Raw genomic sequence first — 21,466 nt, 5'->3', positions numbered from 1 at the left:
ATTAAATTCTTCTGTATCTGTCAATTCCTTTCGATACAATGACTCAGTATATTCCTTCCATCTTCTTTTGATACCTCCCGGATCATTTAACATTCTGCCTAAAGCATCTTTGATTATAGCAACTCCTGCAACCCTATGTATAATACTTTGAAACCCAGCCCTGTGCTGCACCATTGCTGTAGCCACTGTGTCGATCCGTGCCTTGTCTTAGTTATCTACTGCTGCAACCAAAACCTAACAGAAATCTCACGAGGTGATTTGTCCCACAGTGAGTAGTTTTATCCCCCACAGTTTGTTGTTGTTGCGACTCCTTGCAGCCCCTTAGCCAGCAGATTGAAACCCTGTGCTACCCTGCAAATTCCTCCTGGTCTCCATCCATCATGCCCGAGCGAGCTCGTCGTTAAAGTCGCTCTGCCAATCCATCCCAAGGATTTTTCTTTCTCTGCTGACCTTTCCCAGCATGATGTCTTTTTCCCAAAGACTGGCCCCTCCTGACCACACGCTCAGCGGATGTGAGATGAAGTTTCCCATCCTTGCCTGTAAGGAGAAGCTTGGTGGCACTTCTCCAAGGCAGACTCATTGGTTCTTTTGGCCTTTCATGGAATATTCGATACTCTTCACCAACACCACAGCTTACAGGCATCAGTTCTTCAGTCTTCCTTACTCATCGTCCAACAATTACAAGTTAAGAGCTGGTAGTCTGAATCCAGGGCACCAGCGCTTGAGGAAGGCTCTACCTCTCTGGGAGCTCAGGGAGCAGGCCCTGGTCACTAAGGTCACTGGAGGTCTAGAAGGTTCTCAGCACACACTCCACTCCCAGCTCTTCTTTCTTGCTGGTGAGAAGTCTCTTCTCTCTTTCTACTCACCTGTTTGTTGTTGTTATTGTCGTTGTTAAGTGCTGTCGAGTCATAGTGACCCTATGAATAAAAGTCTTGAACACGAAAAACTTTCATCTTTTCAAAGTTCATAGTTTCCCCTGTTTGTTTTTTTTTTCAATTTTTTATTTTATTTCATTATTTTTTGAGTGTGCCATCAAATCAGATTTGACTGGTACAGGAGGAGATTGTTCCTCCTTCTCCAGCAGAGCATCTGGTGGATTCGAACCATGTACCTCTGAGATTGCAGTGCAGCTTCTTGCCACTAGGCCACCAGAGCTCGCCAGTTTCCCCTGTTTAATCTCTTTTAAATCTTGGAGGAGATGGACTCACATACAATCCAGATTAGATTATATACTGCCTCATAAACATAACTGCCTCTAATCCAACCTCATTCACACCACAGAGGCAAAGACTGACAACATGCAGGATAATCACATCTGATCCGAGAACGGAGCCTAATGGCTTGATACTGAGAATCAGGGCCCAGTCGAGTTGACACATGTTTGAGGGAGACAGGCAGTAAGCCTGCTGAATCTTCTCCCTACATGACTGGGGTGTAGGCAGGCTTGCTCTTTGATCCAGACAAGGATGTTTGTGTTCGTTCTCTCTCTTGCTTTCTCTCGCCACAAATACCCTTGAGAAACAGCTCCCATCTGAGGCAGGGTGATGTAGTGGGTTCAACATTGGACTCCTACCCAAGAGGTCCATGGTTTGAACCCACCAGCAGCTCATTAGGAGAAAGATGTGTCCGTCTGCTTCCATAAATATTTACTGCCTTGGAAACCTTACAGATCAGCTCTTCTCTGCCCTCGGGGTTCTCTTTGAGTCAGAATCAATTACTCAGTGGGGTGACATCTGGAATGGAGGTGCAAACTCTCAGCAGCTGGAATGAACTGGTTCCAAACCCCGGTGGTCCAGAGTCTCATCCTGCAGTGTAAGGTCCAGTCATCAGCACGCACTGCTTCTAATTGTCACATATCTCTGCCTCCTTTAAGCTGAGACAGGTCCAGCTTTCCTAGTGTTTCCTGGTGTTTAAAGACACTGGACATTTTTGAAGAATGCTGTCACTTTTTTCCCCTTTTCTTTTCATCTTGAGTAGATTGCCCCTTGTCTGGGGACCCTCAGCAACTCTCTTCTCAATGGGTTCAGGTTTGCACTAGACGAATGGCATGAACAACGTATGCTTTCCTCCGTCCATTCCTCTGGCTTTATAATTACTGTGTGATAACTGTGGGAGGGTTTCTGATTAGATCGATAGTGAAAGCTCAGTAGTTCAGTCTGCTCCCAGAAAGCTTGATAGCCCTGGGACCGGAGGAGGTTTGCCAGCAGTCAGAAAATGACTAGGCAGCGGCGGATTAGCTTAAAAAACAAACAAACAAAACAAAAAAACTAAGTGACCCAGAAAACAATTAAGAAAGATCACCCTTGTGTAATCATTGACATGTTGGTACCCGAATGTAGAGATAACATTTTATACAGCGAGGGTCATATTATGAAACCAAATCAGCTGTCACCAGGTAGATTCTGACTCAGGTTGGCCCTGGAGGACAGAGCAGACCTGCCCCGTAGAGTCCAGGGCTGTGAATCTCTAGGGAAGCACAAGGTCACATCTTCCTCTTGTAGAGCAGCTGATGGATTCAAACCACCGACCTTTCTGATAGAAAACGATTGGTTTAATCACTATGCCAGTCGACTCCTGATCATATTACACACGTTATTATATATGTAACGAGCTCTGGTGGCGCAGTGTTCTGACTACTAATGGAAAGATCGTGAATGGTTCAAACGCACCAGCAGCTCCAAGGAGAAAGATGGGCGGCCCCTTTCATCACAGTTGACAGCCCCAGAAACCCAATAGCGAGCTGTTCTGGGTTGGAAACAACTCAGCTACAGTGAGTTTGGATTTTGGCTTGTACAATTTAAAAAAAAAATCATATTATATCCATAGGGATGTACCCCCCGCCCCAATGAATGCTTTTGGCAAATTTACTCACATGCACACTCAAGAGTCTTGGTGGTGCCATGGGTGAGGTGTTGGACTTCTAACCAAAAAGTCAGTGGTTTGAGCCCACGAGACACTGTGTGATAGAAGGATGAGGCAGTCTGCTTCCGTTAAGAGAACAGCTTTAGAAGGCCTCCAGCGCCTGCAGTTCCTGTGCTCATTGGGGCTGTCGTGAGTTGGGGTGGCCTGAGGGCAGTGGGTTTGGGGTTTGGTACTCACACAGGTTTTCTTCCATCATCATCTGCTTCGCAGAAGCAGGGTCATTGCAGCATCTCCCTAACAGCAGGGCATCTGGAACGTGATCCAGGTCTCAAGGTGGGTGTCTGTTTACCACATACTTGATGACCAGGTTAATAGGAACCGCAGTATCCGAGTGTGAGAAAGTCTTTGACACCTACATCTGTGCTGATGACTTCCAGTAGATAAAGGAGCAGGGATGGGGGGTCCAGGAGAGGGCGGGGAGAGTCAGCAGAGTTGGGAAGAGTCAAGACACTGGAGGAAGAAGGAACAGCCTCTCTGCATATCTGACACCCAGAGAGTGGCAGGAGGCATGGCACGTGACACGGCAGGCAGCATGGTGCTGGGTGACAGGCAGTGGTCTGCCAGGATTTGATGGCGTGCAGTGCTTTTTGTGAACCATTCGTTCTGCCCGGATGGCTGGACTATGTGCTGGGTCTCACCCCTGGACCTGGGGTCTAGCAATAGATAAAGCAGAGGCGACCGTGTCTCAGAGGAGCAACCCCCACCTCGTGACCTCAGAGACCATCCCACGGGTACTGGAGAGAGACTTTGGGGGGGGCTGCTGTCGATGACACATTGTCCAAGTAAAGGACATTGAGGCAGGCAGTGGGGGACAGGGGCAGGAGTGATGCCAGCTGCTGTCTTGTTGGTCCTGATCCATGGTGGAACAAGGGGACAAAATGCTGAGGTCCTACTCCAGCCCAGTGACCTGTTACGGATCGGACCCTCGTGACCCATGGGGTAGTTTGGGGCAGGAAGTTGCCAGGCCTTTCTTCCTAGCCCATCTTAGTCTGAAAGCCCTGCCAAAGCCTGTTCAGCCTCACAGTCACACACACACCTCCACTGACTGATGGGTGGTGGCTGTGCCCAAGGTGCAGTGGCCGGGAATGGAACCCCGTTAGTCCACGTGGGAGGTAAGTCTTCTATACTGGCTCACCACTGCCCCCTAGTGTGGGGGAACAATGATAGAACTGGTAGTCCCTCAATGAGATGGACTGACCGTGGCTGCAGCAATGGGCTCCGGCACAGCAGAGATGCTGAGGCTGGCGTGAGACCGGGCAGGGCTTTGTTCTGTCACCCATGAGGCCGCTCTGAGTCCGAGTGGACTCTGTGGTCTCTGCTTATCTGAAAGGTACCAGGAAACCCACCCTGCTTTCCCCAGGGCCTGAAGCCTCTGGTTTCAGGTTACTGCCCATGTGGGCCGAGGGGGCCTGGTTTAAAGCTTCATTAGAGAAAATCCATCTACTGGGCACCAGTCCCACCTGTCCACCCCCAGGGAACAACTCCAGCTAATACAACCCAGGACGGAGCTGAGAACAAACCATGAGGCCCCTGGTGTCCCGCCATCCCCAGTGATGGGTGCTACAGAGCTCAACACTCGAATCAGAACCAAGAGTGTTCCTGTTGGCACTACACCTTCTCTCCATCAGATTGAATGTTGATTCCATAAGCTCTGAGTCCTCAAGAGGGCACCACAAGATTGTAAAGAGCCCAAGAGTACGGAAGACCAGACTGGAGGAACGCCTGTACCGTGGCACCCAGACACCCTTCAAGCCTGGAACTGAACTCACACCGCCGGGGAGTCAGCTTGCAGTCAATCAACAGACGGGCCCAGAGCATGATCAGAACCCTATGGAGGCGTGTGCTCTGCAGGACAGCTGACCACATGAGATCAGAACTGCAGCACTGACCCCAAAGCAGAGCTCAGAAAGCGATGGGGGGGGGCGGCGGGGAAGAGTGCTGTTACATTGAGAGGGTCACAGTCGATGTCAGGAAACATAAACAATTCAGGAAACAAAATTGTTGAGTGTGAAATTGATTAGCCCTGTTCACCCAAACCACCATCCATCAACCAGCCAATCAATAGAAGAAACGAACGAAGGGAGGGGGATAGAGGGAGGGAGGGGGTGAGGAAGAGTGTGCCTGTGGGTTTCTGTCACACTGGAGTCCTCCCTTCTGGGCAGGTGGACCACATGCCCCTGCAGAGGGACAGGATCCCCACCTTTGCTCTCCACGCCCCCCAAGCCCAAGGGACTGGAAAAAGTTCAAGAAGAAAAAAAAATGTTCAAGATCAAGTCTACAAGCCTCTCCTTCCCAAAGAAAGAACTTGGGGGTCAGCAAAGCCAATTTAAGAATCCAGGACAATTCAGCCACTCCCCTCCCAGGAAGCAGTCGATGGCTCCCTAGTGCTCCTCAGGTCCAGGGCCCCGCTGGAGCCTGCACTGCCCTTAGGGTGTGTCCCTCAGCCTGGGCCCACCTCACCCGTGTAATGTGGTTATGTCACAGTGGCCCCAGCACTCACTGGCCCCACAGCCCTGCTCTTGTCTGCACAAGGGTCCCATTGTCCAAGCTGAACACAGCAGACACCCCCAAGTCCCAGTCATTGCCAGCTGTCCCATTTGTTGTGTGTCTATCACAATAAAGCTGCAGCCCATGGGGTTCTCAGAGGCTGGGTTTTTTAGAAGTCCATTGTCAGACCTTTCTTGCGAGGTGCCTGGGGGATGGACTTGAACCTGCAGCCCAGCACATTGAACGTTGGCACTGCCTAGGGACGCCATACTGTACAGTGCACCTATGGACACATCCATCACAAGTTCTGTGGGACACAGACCCAGTGTGTGAACTGTGCCTTGGGCATGGCTAAGCCATGTTTGTTCCCAGGGGTGGCTATGGGGGAGATGAACACTGGATAAGACAAGGAAGAGCAGCTACGGAGACAGCTCCGACAGCGACTTTTGCCCCAGACAGCACTGTTTGAGTCTGCCTCCACCAGCACCAGAGGATGCGCCATCTGGATCAGGCTAGTCGGGAACTGGGTCTCCCAGCCCCGGGTCCGAGCAGCTGAGCCCAAGGGTCTTGATGCTGAAGTTCCCAGCCAGGCCTATGTGCCCAGGTTGGAGAGGTCCAGGCGGGGATCTGCAGAGCTGCGGGACCCCTGGGGAGTGTCTGTTCTGGAAAACAGCTCTCTGCTGGGCCTTGCTCTGTCCTGTCAGATGCACTAATTCCTGTCCCTCAGGACCATCTGCTGAAATCCATCCGAGAACGAGGGTTGGAGGTGTAAAGTGCGATGTCTTGTGCCAACCTCCCAAGGGCTTGTTGCATCTTCAGCAAGACTACACGGCTGCTAAATGGTCTGTGTAATGAGCAATCGAGTTAGCACCAGCTCAGAGACCTGTGTACCACAGGGGGAGCCCGTCCTGGTCCTGCACCGTCCTCACAGCCGAGCCCTGTGTCCACACCCTCTGTTGCGGCCACAATGTCGTTCCGTCTCATTGAAGGTCTTCCTTTGTTCACTGGCTCTTGTCTTCACCAAGCCTGGTGTCTTTCTCCGGGAACTGTTCCCTCCTGATAACGTGTCCTGAGTACACGAGTTGCAGCCTCCCCGTCGGCCCGTCTGAGGGACATTCGGGCTGCTCTTCTTCCACCACAGATCTGTTCCCTGGATGCCTTTAAAGTCTTCCAGTTGGGTCAAGGATTAAAGAGACACAACCCCAAACAACTCCAATAGAGTCAGCTCCAGCTCGTCACATCCAGTGAGTGTCGGGCAGAAGCGGGCTCCACGGCGTTCTCAGCAGCTGGTTTTATGCAGGCTGATCACCAGAACTTTCTTCCGAGGGACCTCTGAGTGGGAAGCGAGCGAATTCCCCCACTGCACACCCTGCATACTGACTGAGGCTTAGAGCGGTGATGTTTCTGCCCCAGCTCCAGTGCAGGCCTAGCTGGCTCCAAACTCCTGTGCTGCCCACGGCCTTCTTGAGACGAGGGACTCCCTCCTGTCTGGGAGGCTGCCCTTCTGTAGATCTGACTGGAGTCCTAGCGGGGAGGAGGGTGTGTGGTTAACACGCAGGGCTGCTAAACAGAGGGTTGGAGTTTCACATCCACCCAGAGTGACCTCAGCAGAAAGGCCTGGTGACCTTCCAGAAGCTCATCCGGTGACAGCCTGTGCGGGTCTCCTCTGACACGCGTGGACTTGCCGTGGAATAGCATCCCCTTGAGGACTGCTGGGGCCCCGATGTCTCTGGGTGGAGGGTGTACTAGCCTGCCTGCCTCTCTCTCTCTCTCACTCAGCCAAGTGGGACAGCGGGCAGCCCACAGCCTGCAACCCTGTCCAGTCGGCCAGAGACCAGGACTTGGCAACGTTGTGCGTGTCGGCTGGACTGAGTGATTTCTCGAGGGCGGCTCTGTCTGGCGCTAGGGCGAGGGGAGGGGCAGAGACTCCGTCTGGGAAATACTGCTTAGCCTGGACTTTCTCTCCTCCAGGTTTGTCTTCTCCCCCGGCGATGTCAGACAGGCGCAGGGTGAACCTCTGTCAGGGAGAAGTGCTGAGACTGCAGGGAGATTGTCTCGGAGCTCCAGGCCTGAGCTCTCTGTGCCAGGAGGCCGGGCCATGATGGGGCTGGAGGGATGGGGTGCCCTAAAGCTGGGTTCAGGTGCTGGGGACCCCGCAGGCGCCACCCGGACAGACCGCATCCCCAGCCTCTGGACCACTAGAGTGCCTTTGTGCCCACATCAACCTCGTGCTTGAAAGTGCAGAGCTGGTCTCCTTCAGCTGTGTTTTCAGTCTCCAGGCCTTTGTGGGAACCACAGACATTGGTTAGCAGCAGCAGAGTACACCACTGAGGGGCGCTCTCTCACTCCTGCTCACTGCCAGCTGACCCATAGCCAGCTCTGACCCATAGCGACCCTGCACTGGATTTCCGAGTCTGTGAAGCTCAACAGGAGATTGCCCAGGGGAGCTCCTGGTGGATCTGAACCGCTGGAGATGTACTGCCTTGGTTGGAGTGTGTCTCCCTAAGAACTTTGCCACCAGAATGCAGGGACAAGACGGGAAGACAGAGGTGGAGAGAGACAGACAGCCAGGCGGGGAAGGGGGGGGAGGTGTCAGTAGATGCAGCCCTGTCACCCCCACTGCAACCACCTGGATTCTCACTGGCGGAGACCACCCATAGGAGTGTCCGAGGACAAACATCTTCACAGGAGCAGAGTGCCTGGGCTTCTCCTGTGGAGGGGCTGGTGGGTTTGAACTGGTGTTCTTTCAGCGGGCAGCCCGGCACATGGCGCACTGCACCACCGGGGCTCCCCTGTAGGTAAATCCAGGCGTCACTCTGCTCTTGCTGCCTCTCATTGCCACCGGGTGGTTCCATCTCTGGCCACCTCCTGGGGTTGGGCAGGACTGCCCTTAGGGCTTTCCAGGCTGTGACCTTTCAGAAGAGGATCGGCCAGCCTGAGTTCTGAGGAGCCTCTGGTTGAGTTTGAACTGACAGCCTTTCAGCTAGTCGTCAAGTGATTAACTGTGTAGAACTCCCAGGAACTCTGAGTGTGTGTGAACTCTGAGTGTGTGTGAACTCTGTGTGTGTGTGTGTCTGGATATAGATGTGAGTGTGTTTCTGTGTATATGTCTGTGTGTGCATCTGTATGTGTCTATATCAGTGCATGTCTGTGTATATCTTTCTGTGTGTTTGTATTTGTATCTCTGTATGTCTGTGTTTGCCTCTGGACTGTGTGTCTCTGTGTGTGTGCATTTCTGTATGCATATGTCTGTGTATCTGCACGTGTCTCTGTGTGTGTCTATATGTAACTGTGTGTCTCTATTTCTGTGTGCATCTGTATGTGTCCCTCTGTGTGTGTGTGTGTGTGTGTGTGTCTATGTGGCGGGGGTGTCCCTGTGCACATGTGTATACGTGGGGAGCCATGTCCCCACATGTCCCCAGCGATAGGCGCTCTCAGTGACCCAGATCTGGGAACATCTTTTCCCCACAGCACCTGGTGGCTGCGTGGTTACCCTGGCAACGGTCCACCTGGGGATTCTGGGACCAGCTCGGCCTTTGATTGTCCCGTGAGAACCACAGTGTTTGCACGGAGACCTAATCAGAGGAGTGGCCTGGCCGTGTGCCACTACTGCAGCCTGGCCTCCTGGCCTGTCTGTGGACTCCTGGGCCAGCCCCATCAGGCAGATGAAGTGATTAACTGACCCATGGCATTCAGCTATAGCAGGGCGAGGAGAGAGGACAGAGAGCAGGGAGCAGACCCAGGGAGGCAGCCTGCCGAGGGCCCTCCACGCCCCCGCCACTCCTGTCTGGCCTGTGGCGCTAACTTCATCCCAGGGCAGAAAGGCCCTTGTGTCCAGGGACAGGCTGGTAACAAGATGAGTGTGTGGTCCTTCAGTGCTGGAGACAAATGTGACCTTTTGAACACTGGGAAGACCACCTGGGACCCAGGACCAAAGCTTAACAGGCACCCAGCCGCTCGCTCACTCATTCATACTGGCCGCAGCTCCAGAGCTGTCTGAGGGCCAGCTGATAGAACAGGCACCCTGAAGACTTAAAGTGAAGAGCTGTGGTTTAGAATGTGTGGTATTGAGCTAATGGGTAAGTCTGCTGGATTAAATAGGCAAGAGCTTCAAATTTATCCTTCTGAGTCTGAACTGAACTTCCACTGCCCGTCCCCTGCCCTGTCCCCCGCCATCCAGTCAACCTTCAGTGACCCTACAGGACAGAGCAGAACTGCCCCAGAGGGTTTCCAAGGCTGTGGTCTTACAGGATATGGTGACCTCAGCGTTCTCCCAGGGAGCCCAATGCTTTAACCCACTGTGCCACTCAGGGAACCCACGTGGAACTGTTCACGACAGGTCAGCCAGCGGTGAGTCACCTCATGCTTGCCTTGCTCACGGGGCCAGCCAACATACTGATGCGTTTTGTCTCTTGGGTTGTATCCTGGAGGGAATGATAGTCCCTCAGGAGACACATTAATATCTTTCCCCCTAGCTTGTGAGTATGACTTTATTGGGAGAGAGGAAAAAACCCAAACAAAACCCATCTTTACAGAAGTGGTTACATTAGGATAAGGATAAAGACATGAGACCATACCAGACTAGTTGTGAATTTTCATCAAATTGACCACAACTCATGGCGACCCGATGAGCAACAGATCTGAACCCTGTGTCATCCCCACACTGTGTTAATTGATCTCATTGACAGTCTTCCCCTCCTTTGCTGACCCTCCACCTTCCCGAGCATGACATCCCTTTTCAAGGACTGATTCCTCCTCACAACACGCCCGGAGTATGTGGGACCGAGTTTCTCTATCTTGGCTCCAGGGAGCGCCCAGGATACACCTTCCCAAGTCCCACTTGTCTTGTCCTTATTCATTTCCAACTAGCTGCATAGCAAGTAATTGAAAAACTGGTTTGGCTCAGGTGCACTTTAATCTTCAAGCTGACATCTTTGCTTTTTGGCGCTTCAAATCCCTGGTCATACATCTTTTGATTCCTGCCTGCTGGTGTCAAGGGCGTTGATTATGGATCTAAGCAAGATGTGACAATTTCTACCTCTTCTCCTATCATAATGTACCCTGTTGGCCCAGGGGTGAATTTTTGTTTTCTTGATGATGAGGTATAACCCATTTTATAGACTGTAGTCTTTGATCCTCTGTGGCGAGCAGAGAGATAAAAATTTTTAGAAAAAGCTGATTTGACGTCCTTATCACTTTCTACAGGCAAGGTTGTCTTCTGCCTAATGCAGGTTGTTGATGAACCATGCTCTGATTCTGATTCCATATCATTCTTCATATAATTTAGCTTCTTAGATTACTTGTTCTGCATACAGATTAAGGAGATCTTGAGGAAGGATGCAGCCTTGACCCACACTTTTCCTGATTGTATACCGTGCGATGTTCCCTTGCTCCGTTTGTACAGCTTCTAGGTCTAGTTTCTCATGAACACAATTAAGTGTTCCGGGATTCCCATTGTTCTCAGTGTTAGCTGGGCCCCACATCCACTGACCCCAAAACAAGGCTTTTCCCAAAGCTGTAATCTGTGGGGAATGAATAAGGGGGATGAAAGAAGAACTGAGGATTTGGAGTTTTGATGTTGGGGAGAGTGTATTGAATATCTTATAAATAGTCAAACAAACAAATCTTTCTTGGGTGGATGTGAAACCAGGGTGCTCCTTGGAGGAAAGGATGGTGAGACTTCATCTCAAATACTTTGGGCATGTTGTCCGGAGGGGTCATTCCTTGGAAAATGACATCTTGATGGGGAAAATAGAGGGTCAACTAAATGAGCACGGTGGAGACCTCAGGATGAGGCAGGACAGTGCAAGGTTTCAGTCTGTTGTGTGCTGAGTCATGGTTGACTGAAAGAAACTTAACTGCAATAAAAGCAATCTTCGTGGAAGCAGGTGACCCCATTGCTCTCTCATAGAGTGGCTGGTGGATTTGAACAGACAACTTTTAGGTTAGCAGCCCATCACTTCATCCACTAGCCCACCAGGGCTCAGCACTCAGGAGATGATTAATTGTCCCAAGACCTCCCTGAAGGTTGTGACACCTTCCGGGTGGGTCACAGTGACTCTCTCACGCAAGGAAACTTCCCACTCCCAGCCCTCCCCTGAATTATGTATATATTCTGAGCCGGCCAGACCGCCTCCCACAAGAGCTCAGCAAGGTAATGATGAGGAGAGCCAATGGTCTGTAAATTACAACATTGATTACAAAAGTGATTACTGATGGAACTCTTCTCGGCTGATATGCTAATGCCTGCTGTCCAGCTCCAGGGCTCAGTTTATGCTAATGACCAGCCTGGGACAGCCACGGAAATTGCTTTCCGTCCTTAGTCAGCGTGTAAACATTTTTGAACCGTTCTTGACCATGAACGAGAAGATCCATCCACGTGTCCCCTCCCAACTGCTCCTGTTGCTGTCCCAGCCAGATGGGCTGTCTCTCAGACCAGCCTGCACCTCACCAGCTGCCCTTCAAACACTGAGGATGAAAACTGGGCCCAGAGTGACCATTCCTAGTGCCCCAAACTGGATAGAGATGGTGTCAGGCCACAGAGACTTGCTCCTCAGCACCGAGGGTTTCTCAGCCCTCACCCACCAGGGCGTCCTGCTCCTGTCAGGGCCCAGAGTCCAAAGGGAGACGGACAAGCAAGGGGGTCGCTGGTGGCTGCCCCATTCTCAGCCCATCTTAAAACTTTCTGTTTTGTATTTGACCAGTAAGAATGAGCTGTGTATGTTTTTAAAGGGTTGAAGAACGATTCAAACCACTGTCAAGAATTCTTTAGGAAGCTTTCAGATTAGATGTAGGTGCTTCTCAGTCTCTTGGCGCCATCTCATCTCAGGCTCTCATCTTGCCCCACGAGGTCCTTGCTGGGTTGTCTTAAGCAGAGATCCTCATGAAGAGAGGTTTGTTCTATGACCTACCCATTCTTCCGTCTATCCATCTATTCATCCATCCATCCATCCATCCATCCATCCATCCCCTCATTCATTTAATCATGCATCTTTCTGTCCATCCATTGATCTACCCATCCATCCATCCATTCAGCCATCTATCCATCCAGTCATCCAGCTGTCCATCCAATCATCCATCCACCCATCCATCCATCTACTCATCCATCTGTCCATCCATCCATTCAGCCATCTATCCATCCAGTCATCCAGCTGTCCATCCAATCATCCATCCACCCATCCATCCACTCATTCATTTATTCATGCATCTCTCTGTCCATCCATTCATCCACCCCTCCATCCATTTACTTATCCATCCATCCATCCATCCATCCATCCATCCATCCAATCAAACATCCGTCTGTCCACTCATTCATCCATCCGTCCACTCATTCATCCACCCATCCGTCTATTCATCCATTCCCTCATTCATTTATTCATGCATATCTGTCTATCCATCTACTCATCCATCTATCCGTCCATCCATCCATCTGCTCATTCATTTATTCATGAATCTGTCCATCAATTCATTCACCCCTCCTTCCATTTATTCATCCATCTGTCCATCCGTCCATCCATCCATCCACCCACCCAGCCATCCATCCATCCATCCATCCATCCATCCACCCACTCATCCACGTATGCCTAGCCATCCATAACCTGTTCTCTCACCCTTGCTCCTCCTTGCCCTGTTCCTTGGGATTTCTTCCCAAGTAAAGGCCACTGAGCCTCTGTCTCAGGCTCTGCCTGAGGAGGAGCATCAATGAGCACAGTGTGCTCTGCCGCAGAGCAGGACAGAGGGAAGAGAGGAGGTCTCCCAGGCCACCCGAGCGCCTCCTCCACCCCGCCTTCTCTCTGCACAGGTGTCGGACCGCTGTGACTACATCTTCGTCAACGGCAAGGAGATGAAAGGCAAGGTGGACGTGGTGGTGAACTTCACCTACCAGCACCTGAGTGCTCCCCTACACATCACCGTGTGGGTGCCCCGGCTGCCCCTGCAGATCGAGGTCTCGGACACCGAGCTGAGCCAGATTAAAGGCTGGAGGGTCCCCATCGGGACCAGCAAGAGGTGAACTTGGGACAAGAGAAGCCTTCAAACCAAACCAATCACCACTGGGTAAACTGCGATTTAAAGAGGCTTGTGTGCCTGAGGGTAAAACTGCTGTGGCACTGAGAGCGGATGAGTCTTTGTAAGTAGATTGTCAGGCCTCTCTGGATGGAGTTGAACCTCCAGCCTTTCTGTTGGTGGTTGACCCCTTGATCCTTTGTGCCTCCCAGGGGTTCTGAGAGATGTCCAGCACCATGGTAGTGCTTCCCTTGCAGACCTGGTGCATGGCAGGTGTTGGTATTGCCACGAGGATTATCCCCTCCCTAAATCAGTCCCCTGAAAGTGGCCCAGAACATCACGCAGGAAGCCACACCTCTCCCCAGGGAATCAGGTCCAGCCCACTTCCTCCACAGGGTTGGTGAGTTCCTTTCTGTGCTCTATGAATATCCATAAGCTTGGGACGCTCTCCGCACATCACATTAGGAGATAAAATGTCATTATATTTGTAGTAAACTGTTACTTAAACAGAATCAAACCAGTGCAAGAGCCCCATCCCTGTAGACCCCAAGTCCCCATGTGTTAACTGAGTGAGGGAAGGTAACTGAGCTTCCAGTTCCTTGCCTGGAATCTTCCATCCCAAACCATCAGGGCAGTTTTCCTGGCGGTCCCCCCAGGCACAAGGATTTCCATTTAAGGGCCCAACCAAAGCCCAGCCCTGCCATCAAGTTGCTTCTGTCCAACTGCCCCAGAGGTTTCCAAGGCTTTCATCTTATGGAAGCAAATGGCCTCTTTCTCCTTCAGAGCAGCTGGTAGATTTGAACTGCCAGCCTTTTGGTTGACATCTCAATACTTAATCCACTACACTACCTAGATCCCTTTGAGTCTAATATTTCAGACACAGACAGAGAGTACTAACCTTGGAACCACAGTCACCCCCTGTGGCTCACTTTTCAGGCAGCTGATAGACAGACCTCTCAGGTGACCAGTAACAGCAGGGAGATGCATTGGAACAACAGACCCTGTGAAACCAAACGGCCATGTCTGCCCAGGGAGGAAGCTCAGAGAGCAGGAAACGAAGGAAGAAGGGAAATGGGAAACTGAGGGCGGAAGTGGGAAGGATGCTGTTATGTTGGGACCACAATCAGTGTCACAAAACAAAAGGGTATGAAGGATTGACCAAGAGCCAGTTAGCTGAAGTTTTTACCTAAAGCATAATTTAAGTGTAAAAAGAAGAGAGAAGGAGAGTGCAGGGGAGGGAGGAAGGACCAGAAAGCTCTGCTGGCCCTCCGCTGCCCGCGGTCGAAGCTGCTGCTCCAGTGTGGTCTGACTGTCCTGCTGTGGAAGTGGCCTCGGAGGTTGGGGCAGGTGGACCCCTGCCTGCAGTCTTGGGACCCCAAGGCCTGGGCCCCTCCCCGGGGCTGAGCTGTCCCTCTGCTCTCCCCCAAGGCCCACCCGGGACAGCGAGGATGAGGATGAGGAGGAGCGGCGACGCCGGGGCTGCGCCCTGCAGTACCAACACGCCACAGTGCGGGTTCTCACCCAGTTTGTGGCCGAGGGTCCCGGCCCATGGGGGCAGCTGAGCCACCTGCTGAGCCCTGACTGGCAGCTCGATGTCACCCACCTGGTGGCTGACTTCATGAAGCTGGAGGAGCCTCGCATTGCCACCCTCGAGGACAGCAGGGTCCTGGTGGGCCGAGAGGTTGGCATGACCACCATCCAGGTAGGAGCTGGGATTCCTGCATCCCCAGCACTGACCAGTAGAGGGCGAGCATGAGATGGCCAGGTCACCACTGTGGTGGAGCCTTGACCACCATGATGGCTCCCAGTGGCCACCACTGGGTTAATCATTCCATCTCCTTGAGGGTCTTCTTTTTCACTGGTTCTGAACTTTACCAAGCATGGTGGTGTTAGCCAGGGACTGGTCCTTCCTGCACGTTGCCCAAAGTACATGAGAAGGAGTCTCACCATCTTCATTTCTAAGGAACATTCTGGCTGCACTGCTTCCAAGGCAGATTTGTTCATTCTTCTGGCCGTCCATGGGGTGTTGAATATCCTTCCCTGACATTGTAATTTAAGGGCATCAATTCTTGGATCTCCCATATTCATTGTTTAGCTTTCTCACACGTATGAGGTGATTGAAAATAACTTGGGTCAGGTGCACCTTAGTCTTCAAAGTGATAGTATTGCTCTTTAACACTTTAAAGAGATCTTTTGCAGACCTCTCCAATGGAATACATCCTTCCCACTTAGTCCCCACTCTCTCTGTTATCTCTAGAACCTCTAAGTGTAACTCTCTTCTCTACTTTACCACCAGTACTTGGAGGGACCTCCTCTTCCTCCCTCCTTTCTCTCAGTCACTCTTCTGCCACTGATTCATTCAGCAAGCTTCTTTTACATACACACATACCTCCCACCTATCTTTTGCTCCAAAGCTGTGCATACCTGGTGGGATTCCAGGAAAGATAGAGGATGTTTGAACCAGAGAAGAACTTGACTCGTCAAGTCATGCCCAGCCCAACTGCCTTTGTGGTGTCCTGCAGCCTCTCCATGGCCACTCTGTATGGACACGGCTGGTGCCTCCCGGTCATTCCGATGTGCGCCCTGAGCCTGGCCATGCTGCTGAGGAGAGGCAGAAGATGCAGCTTCTGCTGAGGATGTGCCGTGTTGCGGGGACAGGCGGGGTGTGGGTGTTGAAACCCACACAGGGAGCCCTTGCTTCATTATAATTGGCTGGTTTTGAGCTTTGCGGTTACTATATGCTTAACCAAGTGAAGGTTGGTGACGACCCTGCCCTGAGCACGTCTGGTGCTGTTTTTCCAACAGCACGTGCAAACTTTGGGTGGTCTCTGCAGCACATTTTGGTTGTTCTCATAATATCTCGAACTTTTTCACAGTATCATTGCATTTACCAGCCAGACCCCAAAACCAAACCCACTGGCGACTCTCCACTGAGTCTGTAGATGTTTACGGGAGAAGCCTGCCCATGTTTCTCCCGAGCTGGTGGATTTGAGTCCCTGACTTTTGAGATAGCAGCCTGGCTCATCACTCACTAGGCCACCAGGGCTCCTTTAACCGACCGCAGTGGAGTGTCACCATGACTTTCACATGGGCTGGGAAACGAAAACATCGCTGTGACCCGCTTTATTATGGTGCTTTGGAATTGAACCTTTGGCATCCCCAAGGGCTGCCTGTGTTTCAGTCCATGGTCCCGGAGTTCTTGTGGAATGTGATAGGGCCGTGCAAAGCCAGCCTTTGTCCGAATCTCCACCAGTCCAGTCCAGTCCACAGGCTCGACACAGGTGCTTAACCAGGCTGTGTACTGCACAGAGGCATCTCACCTGAAGGAAGGAGAGCCACTCCTTTTTAGAGATTGCACAGGTACTAATACCGTTTGAATTTGCTGGTGGTTCATCTGAATTCACACAGGCTTAGTGTGGACTTGGGGGGGCGGATGACGCTTCACCTGAGTTCTGGGGAGAAGCACCATTGCTGATCCCAGCACCTGGCCTCAGGTGTGATGGGTTGTCTGTGTCCCACCTGCCCCACAGGTATTGTCCCCACTGTCAGACTCTATCCTGGCTGAGAAGACGGTGACAGTGTTAGATGACAAAGTGACCGTGACGGATCTGGCCATTCAGCTGGTGGCTGGGCTGTCCGTCACCCTCCACCCCAGCTCGGACAACAGCAAGGCCATCACGGTTGTGGCCACCGCCGAGGAGCAGCTGCGGACCCCCAAACAGGTAGGGGGTACGTCCGAGGGCGAGAGGGAACAGGGTGGGACCCCCGCCTGCCGCAGCATAAAGGAAGCGGTAAGGGGTGGGGAATGGGTCAGCTGTCCAGGCCACACTCCACATGGGCTGGGACACCGCAGATGAAGACGCTGCTCTCTAAGGCTTGTCCACATGATGGGAAGTTCACAGATAGTCGGGTCCATCCTCCCACTGCTCCTGTCTCCCCTCCTCTCTGCAGCCAGAGATCTTTGAAAACTGTACACCAGGGGATGTCTTTCTCCCTTTCAAACTGCTCCCCAAAGGCTCAGAATAAAACCCCTTGGCATAAAACTTAGTGTCCTCACTGTGGCTGGGTGAAAGTCCAGCTGCTGGACAAAAGGCTAGAGGTTCGAATCCACGCAGAGGTGCCTTGGGAGAAAACTCTAGTAATAGACTGAAAACCTTGAGGAGGATATGTGGAAATGAGACTCACAGGGAGGAAGCGGGATGAGTGTGATTATATTGTGTGGCCTGTGGTTAAGGTTATATGACATGTGAATGGTGGAATGGAAAACCAGACATCCCTGTATGTCCCCACGCCTGGGCCACTATGAACTGAGTTTGCCAGTCCCATCTGGTTTATTACCGAGGAGCACAGATAATCCTGTGGCTTCTCCCCAAGTGTTCACGAGGAGCCCAGATAATCCTGCGGCTTCTCCCCTGTGTGTGCACGCATCAAGCACCCACTACATTAAGCTTTGGGCTGTGGAAAGGTTGTCAGTTCGAATGCACCAGCTGCTCTCTGGGACAGTGGCTCTGTCTGCTTCCATAATGATTAACAACAACCATAGCATCAATTCAAGCCCACAGGACCCTCTGTCTGTCGGAGGCTGTGCATCTTTTCTGGAGGAGACTGCTTGTCTTCCTCTGGAGGAGCGGCTGGTGAATTCTAACCACCGGGCTTCCATCTAGCAGCGTCTACAACTCCAGGGGGCCTTGGGAACTCCATGGCCAGTTCTTCTCTGCTACAGGATCCTTGTGTGTGAGCGAGAATGGACGGGAGGGCAGGGGCAGAAGAGGGATAGCAGAAAACTGGCTGCCATGCGCTGAGGGTGGGCAATGATTGAGGGTGGACAGTGGCATTGCCACATCCAGGGCTTGGGACAGGGCTGCCACCTACCCACCACACACCCATGTCTTCTCAGTCTCTGGTGTAACCTGGGGGGCTTCACTTTGGACAGGGGTTCGCAGCTACTGTATGTCTTATCTGTAGGCGAGGCCCCTGCAGGCCGTGCTCAGAACCACTCCTGAGTCCATGCTCATCAGAGCCAACCCGTGTCACCTCCTGTTCTCTCACTGAGCAGTGGGAGAGCCGGCTGGTGGCACGGCATGTGGCAGGCTGGGGCGTTGAGGGATTTGTTCACACTCTCAAGCTATGCTAGGGGCTTGCTGCAGTCCCCTCTCCCCGGCCTAGTGGACATGGAGAAATGCTGATTGCAGGTGAGGAGCCAGAGGGCAGGTCTGCCACGGGGCTAGCTGTGTGCCCTCCACCTGATCAAGCCAACCTCTTTCTTGGTAACTTCCACCAGAAACCCAACAGCCTTCCAAAACAGCAAGCAGGGTGGTCCTCTCGCTTGTCCCTGAGAGAGCTAGACCCCAAACCAAGCCAATGTCTGTGAGGTCAGCTCTGACTCATGGTCCTTCATGTGTGTAAGATGACTGCCCTCCATTGCGTGGTCAGTAGGTGGTTTTCAGAAGGAGTCCACCGGCCTTTCTTTGGATAAAAATTTACAGATCAAGTTGGTTTTTCCATTCAACAATTCGTCTACATTGTGCTATGTGGTACTGAATACAGTCCCCACGGTGTGGCAGCACGCTACCCACTGCTTCCTTGTGTTGCTTGTTTCCATTTGTCCTTCCTTCCTCTTCCTGCCTGCCTTTCTTCTGTGGCATCTGTGGATAGAACTGAACCTCTGGCTTTTCATTTAGCAGCTGAGTGTGTTCCCGTTTGTACCCTGCTGGAATGCCCTCTCCTGAGCACACTGTCTTACTCTGGCCACTTGAGTGAACATGTTTCAGGATGTGTCTGTAAAGCCAGTTGGCACTGGGGTTTCTATTTCCTGGTGCGGATGGTGCTGGGGCTGAGCTGGCGACGGAGCCTGGGTGGTGCTGTGGTTAAAGCCTCTGGCTGCTACCCTCAGGGCAGCAGATTAAACCACCAGCTGCTCCGTGGTAAAGGATGAGAGGCTACTACCATAAAGATCACGGCCCCGGGATCCCCGTGGGGTGACCCTGCTATGTCCTGCACGGTCACTGTGAGTCAGGAGAGACTGGACAGCAAGGGCTTTGGTTTTGGTCATTTGATTGATGATTGAAGAAGCCGTGGTGGTGCAGTGGTTAAAGCGCTTCACTACCAACCAAAAGGTTGGTGGTTTGAACCCACTGGCCGCTGTGAGGGACAAAGATGTGACAATCTACTTCCTTTAAAAAACAAACAAAAAACCCAAACCAAGGGCCCTGCTGCTGAGGGGGTTCCACACATGGGGACCCTTCACTGGGATTCCCAGGGCTGTGAATCCTCACGGGAGCAGACTGCCTCCATCCTGAAGCCCAGTGGACATTCTGTCATGGTCGCTGGAGTCAGAATCCCTCCAGTGGTGAGTTCAGTTTTGATGAGGGGTTCACCAGCCCCTGAGTCAGAGCTGGTCTAGGCAGCCAGTGTCACTGCAGGAGTGACCTGTCCCAGTGGTTCTATCTCTTTCTCTGTCTCTTTCTCCCCTCCCCCCATCAGGAAGCCTTGGTCAGCACTTGGCTGCAATTCAATGATGGCTCCGTGACCCCCCTGGACATTTATGACACCAAGGACTTCTCACTGACCGCAACCTCTCTGGACGAGGCCATTGTCTCGGCCTCCCAGGGCCGCTCCCCACGGTGGCCAGTGGTGGTGGCTGAGGGCGAAGGCCAGGGACCGCTGGTCCGGGTGGACATGACCATTGCCGAGGCCTGCCAGAAGTTCAAGCGCAAGAGTGTGCTGGCCGTGGGCATCGGTAATGTCAGGGTCAAGTTTGGACAGAGCGGCAGCGATTCCAGACCCAGTGAGGACAATGGGGATGAGGACATCGAGAACCATGCCAGTGACCGCCGGCAGAAGGGCCAGGACGGACACCCCCTGGGTAGCTCCTCTGGGGGGCGTGAGGAGGGGGCCCTTCGGAAGGCTAGTACCACGGCCCGGTCACTGCTGGACAAGGTGGTGAAGACCAGCCAGCTGGACGGGGGCTGGCCACCCAGGGAGGGCCAGCTGCAGAACATCCCCATCGACTTCACCAACTTCCCGGCCCAGGTGGACGCCCCCCGGGCAGGGGCCGGGCTGGAGGAGAACGGGCTGGTGCCCACGCCCCGCGGCCTGAGCGACCTGGAGATTGGCATGTATGCGTTGCTTGGCGTCTTCTGCCTGGCCATTCTGGTCTTCCTCATCAACTGTGCCACCTTCGCCCTCAGGTTCCGGCACAAGCAGGTGCCCTTGGAGGGCCAGGCCCCCATGACGCACTCCCACGACTGGGTCTGGCTGGGCAATGAGGCGGAGCTCGTGGAGAGCTCTGGGGACCTGTCTCCGCCCCAGGATGAGCACACCACCATCCTGGACCGTGGGCTGGGGGGCTGTGAGGAGAGCAACCGTCTGCTCCACGCCGCCTCCCAGAAGCACCCTCAGGGCCAGCCGTGCCGCAGGGACCCCGGGGGCCAGGAAGAGCCCTCACACTCGCCCACCTCCAGGAGGAAGAGGGTCAAGTTCACCACCTTCACCACCATTCCCCCGGACGACGGCTGCCCCACGGTCAACTCCATTCTGGGTGGGAATGAGGAGGACATCAAGTGGGTGTGCCAGGACACAGGCGTCTCCAAAGACCTTTGCACCTACCTGGACAAATTCAAGGAGAAGCCGTAGACTCCCTTCGGCCCGCACCGCAGACCTTGGACCCTGGACCCCCTTGCTCCTGGCCCACCAGCTGGGAACAAGTGGGACAGAGGGGTTGGACTGGCCAGGGCAGGCAGGACCCAGACTCCCTGGTGGCCAGCTGGCCCTGCTGCTGAAGGTATACGGGAGACCAGAGGGCCATTTTGCCATTCAAATGCAGACCAGGTGGCTGTTTTGAAGCCGGGAAAGGATGCTTTTGTATTGAGGGATTTTTTTGTTTGTTTGTTTCCCTGCTAATGGATGATGGTGGGACTTTGGACAGTGGTGGACTTTTGGAAGTCAGCAGGACAGACTCAGGAATGCTGACCATCACCAAGAGACCGAGATGATGAACCGGACTGGGCCAGCGAGGAAGAACATTTTGTGAATCAAAATATTATAATACAGA

The 21,466-nt window shown here is 52.8% G+C and overlaps 1 protein-coding gene across 1 annotated transcript in view; it reads left to right on the top strand.

Moving 5' to 3' along the window:
* TMEM132C (transmembrane protein 132C) overlaps positions 1-21,048 on the top strand; it is a 167,029-nt gene extending 145,981 nt beyond the window's left edge. The window contains exons 6-9 of the mRNA XM_006894684.1: positions 13,211-13,416; positions 14,842-15,115; positions 16,944-17,135; positions 19,897-21,048. Of these exons, the coding sequence (XP_006894746.1) occupies positions 13,211-13,416; positions 14,842-15,115; positions 16,944-17,135; positions 19,897-21,048 (1,824 nt within the window). The remainder of the gene's footprint in view (positions 1-13,210; positions 13,417-14,841; positions 15,116-16,943; positions 17,136-19,896) is intronic.
* Positions 21,049-21,466: the final 418 nt, after the last annotated feature.

This window comes from Elephantulus edwardii, unplaced genomic scaffold (genome assembly GCF_000299155.1).
Source record: "Elephantulus edwardii isolate Elephantulus edwardi_28Jun2011 unplaced genomic scaffold, EleEdw1.0 scaffold00148, whole genome shotgun sequence".
Taxonomy (NCBI): domain Eukaryota; kingdom Metazoa; phylum Chordata; class Mammalia; order Macroscelidea; family Macroscelididae; genus Elephantulus; species Elephantulus edwardii.
This window is presented reverse-complemented; position numbering and strand designations above follow the sequence as displayed.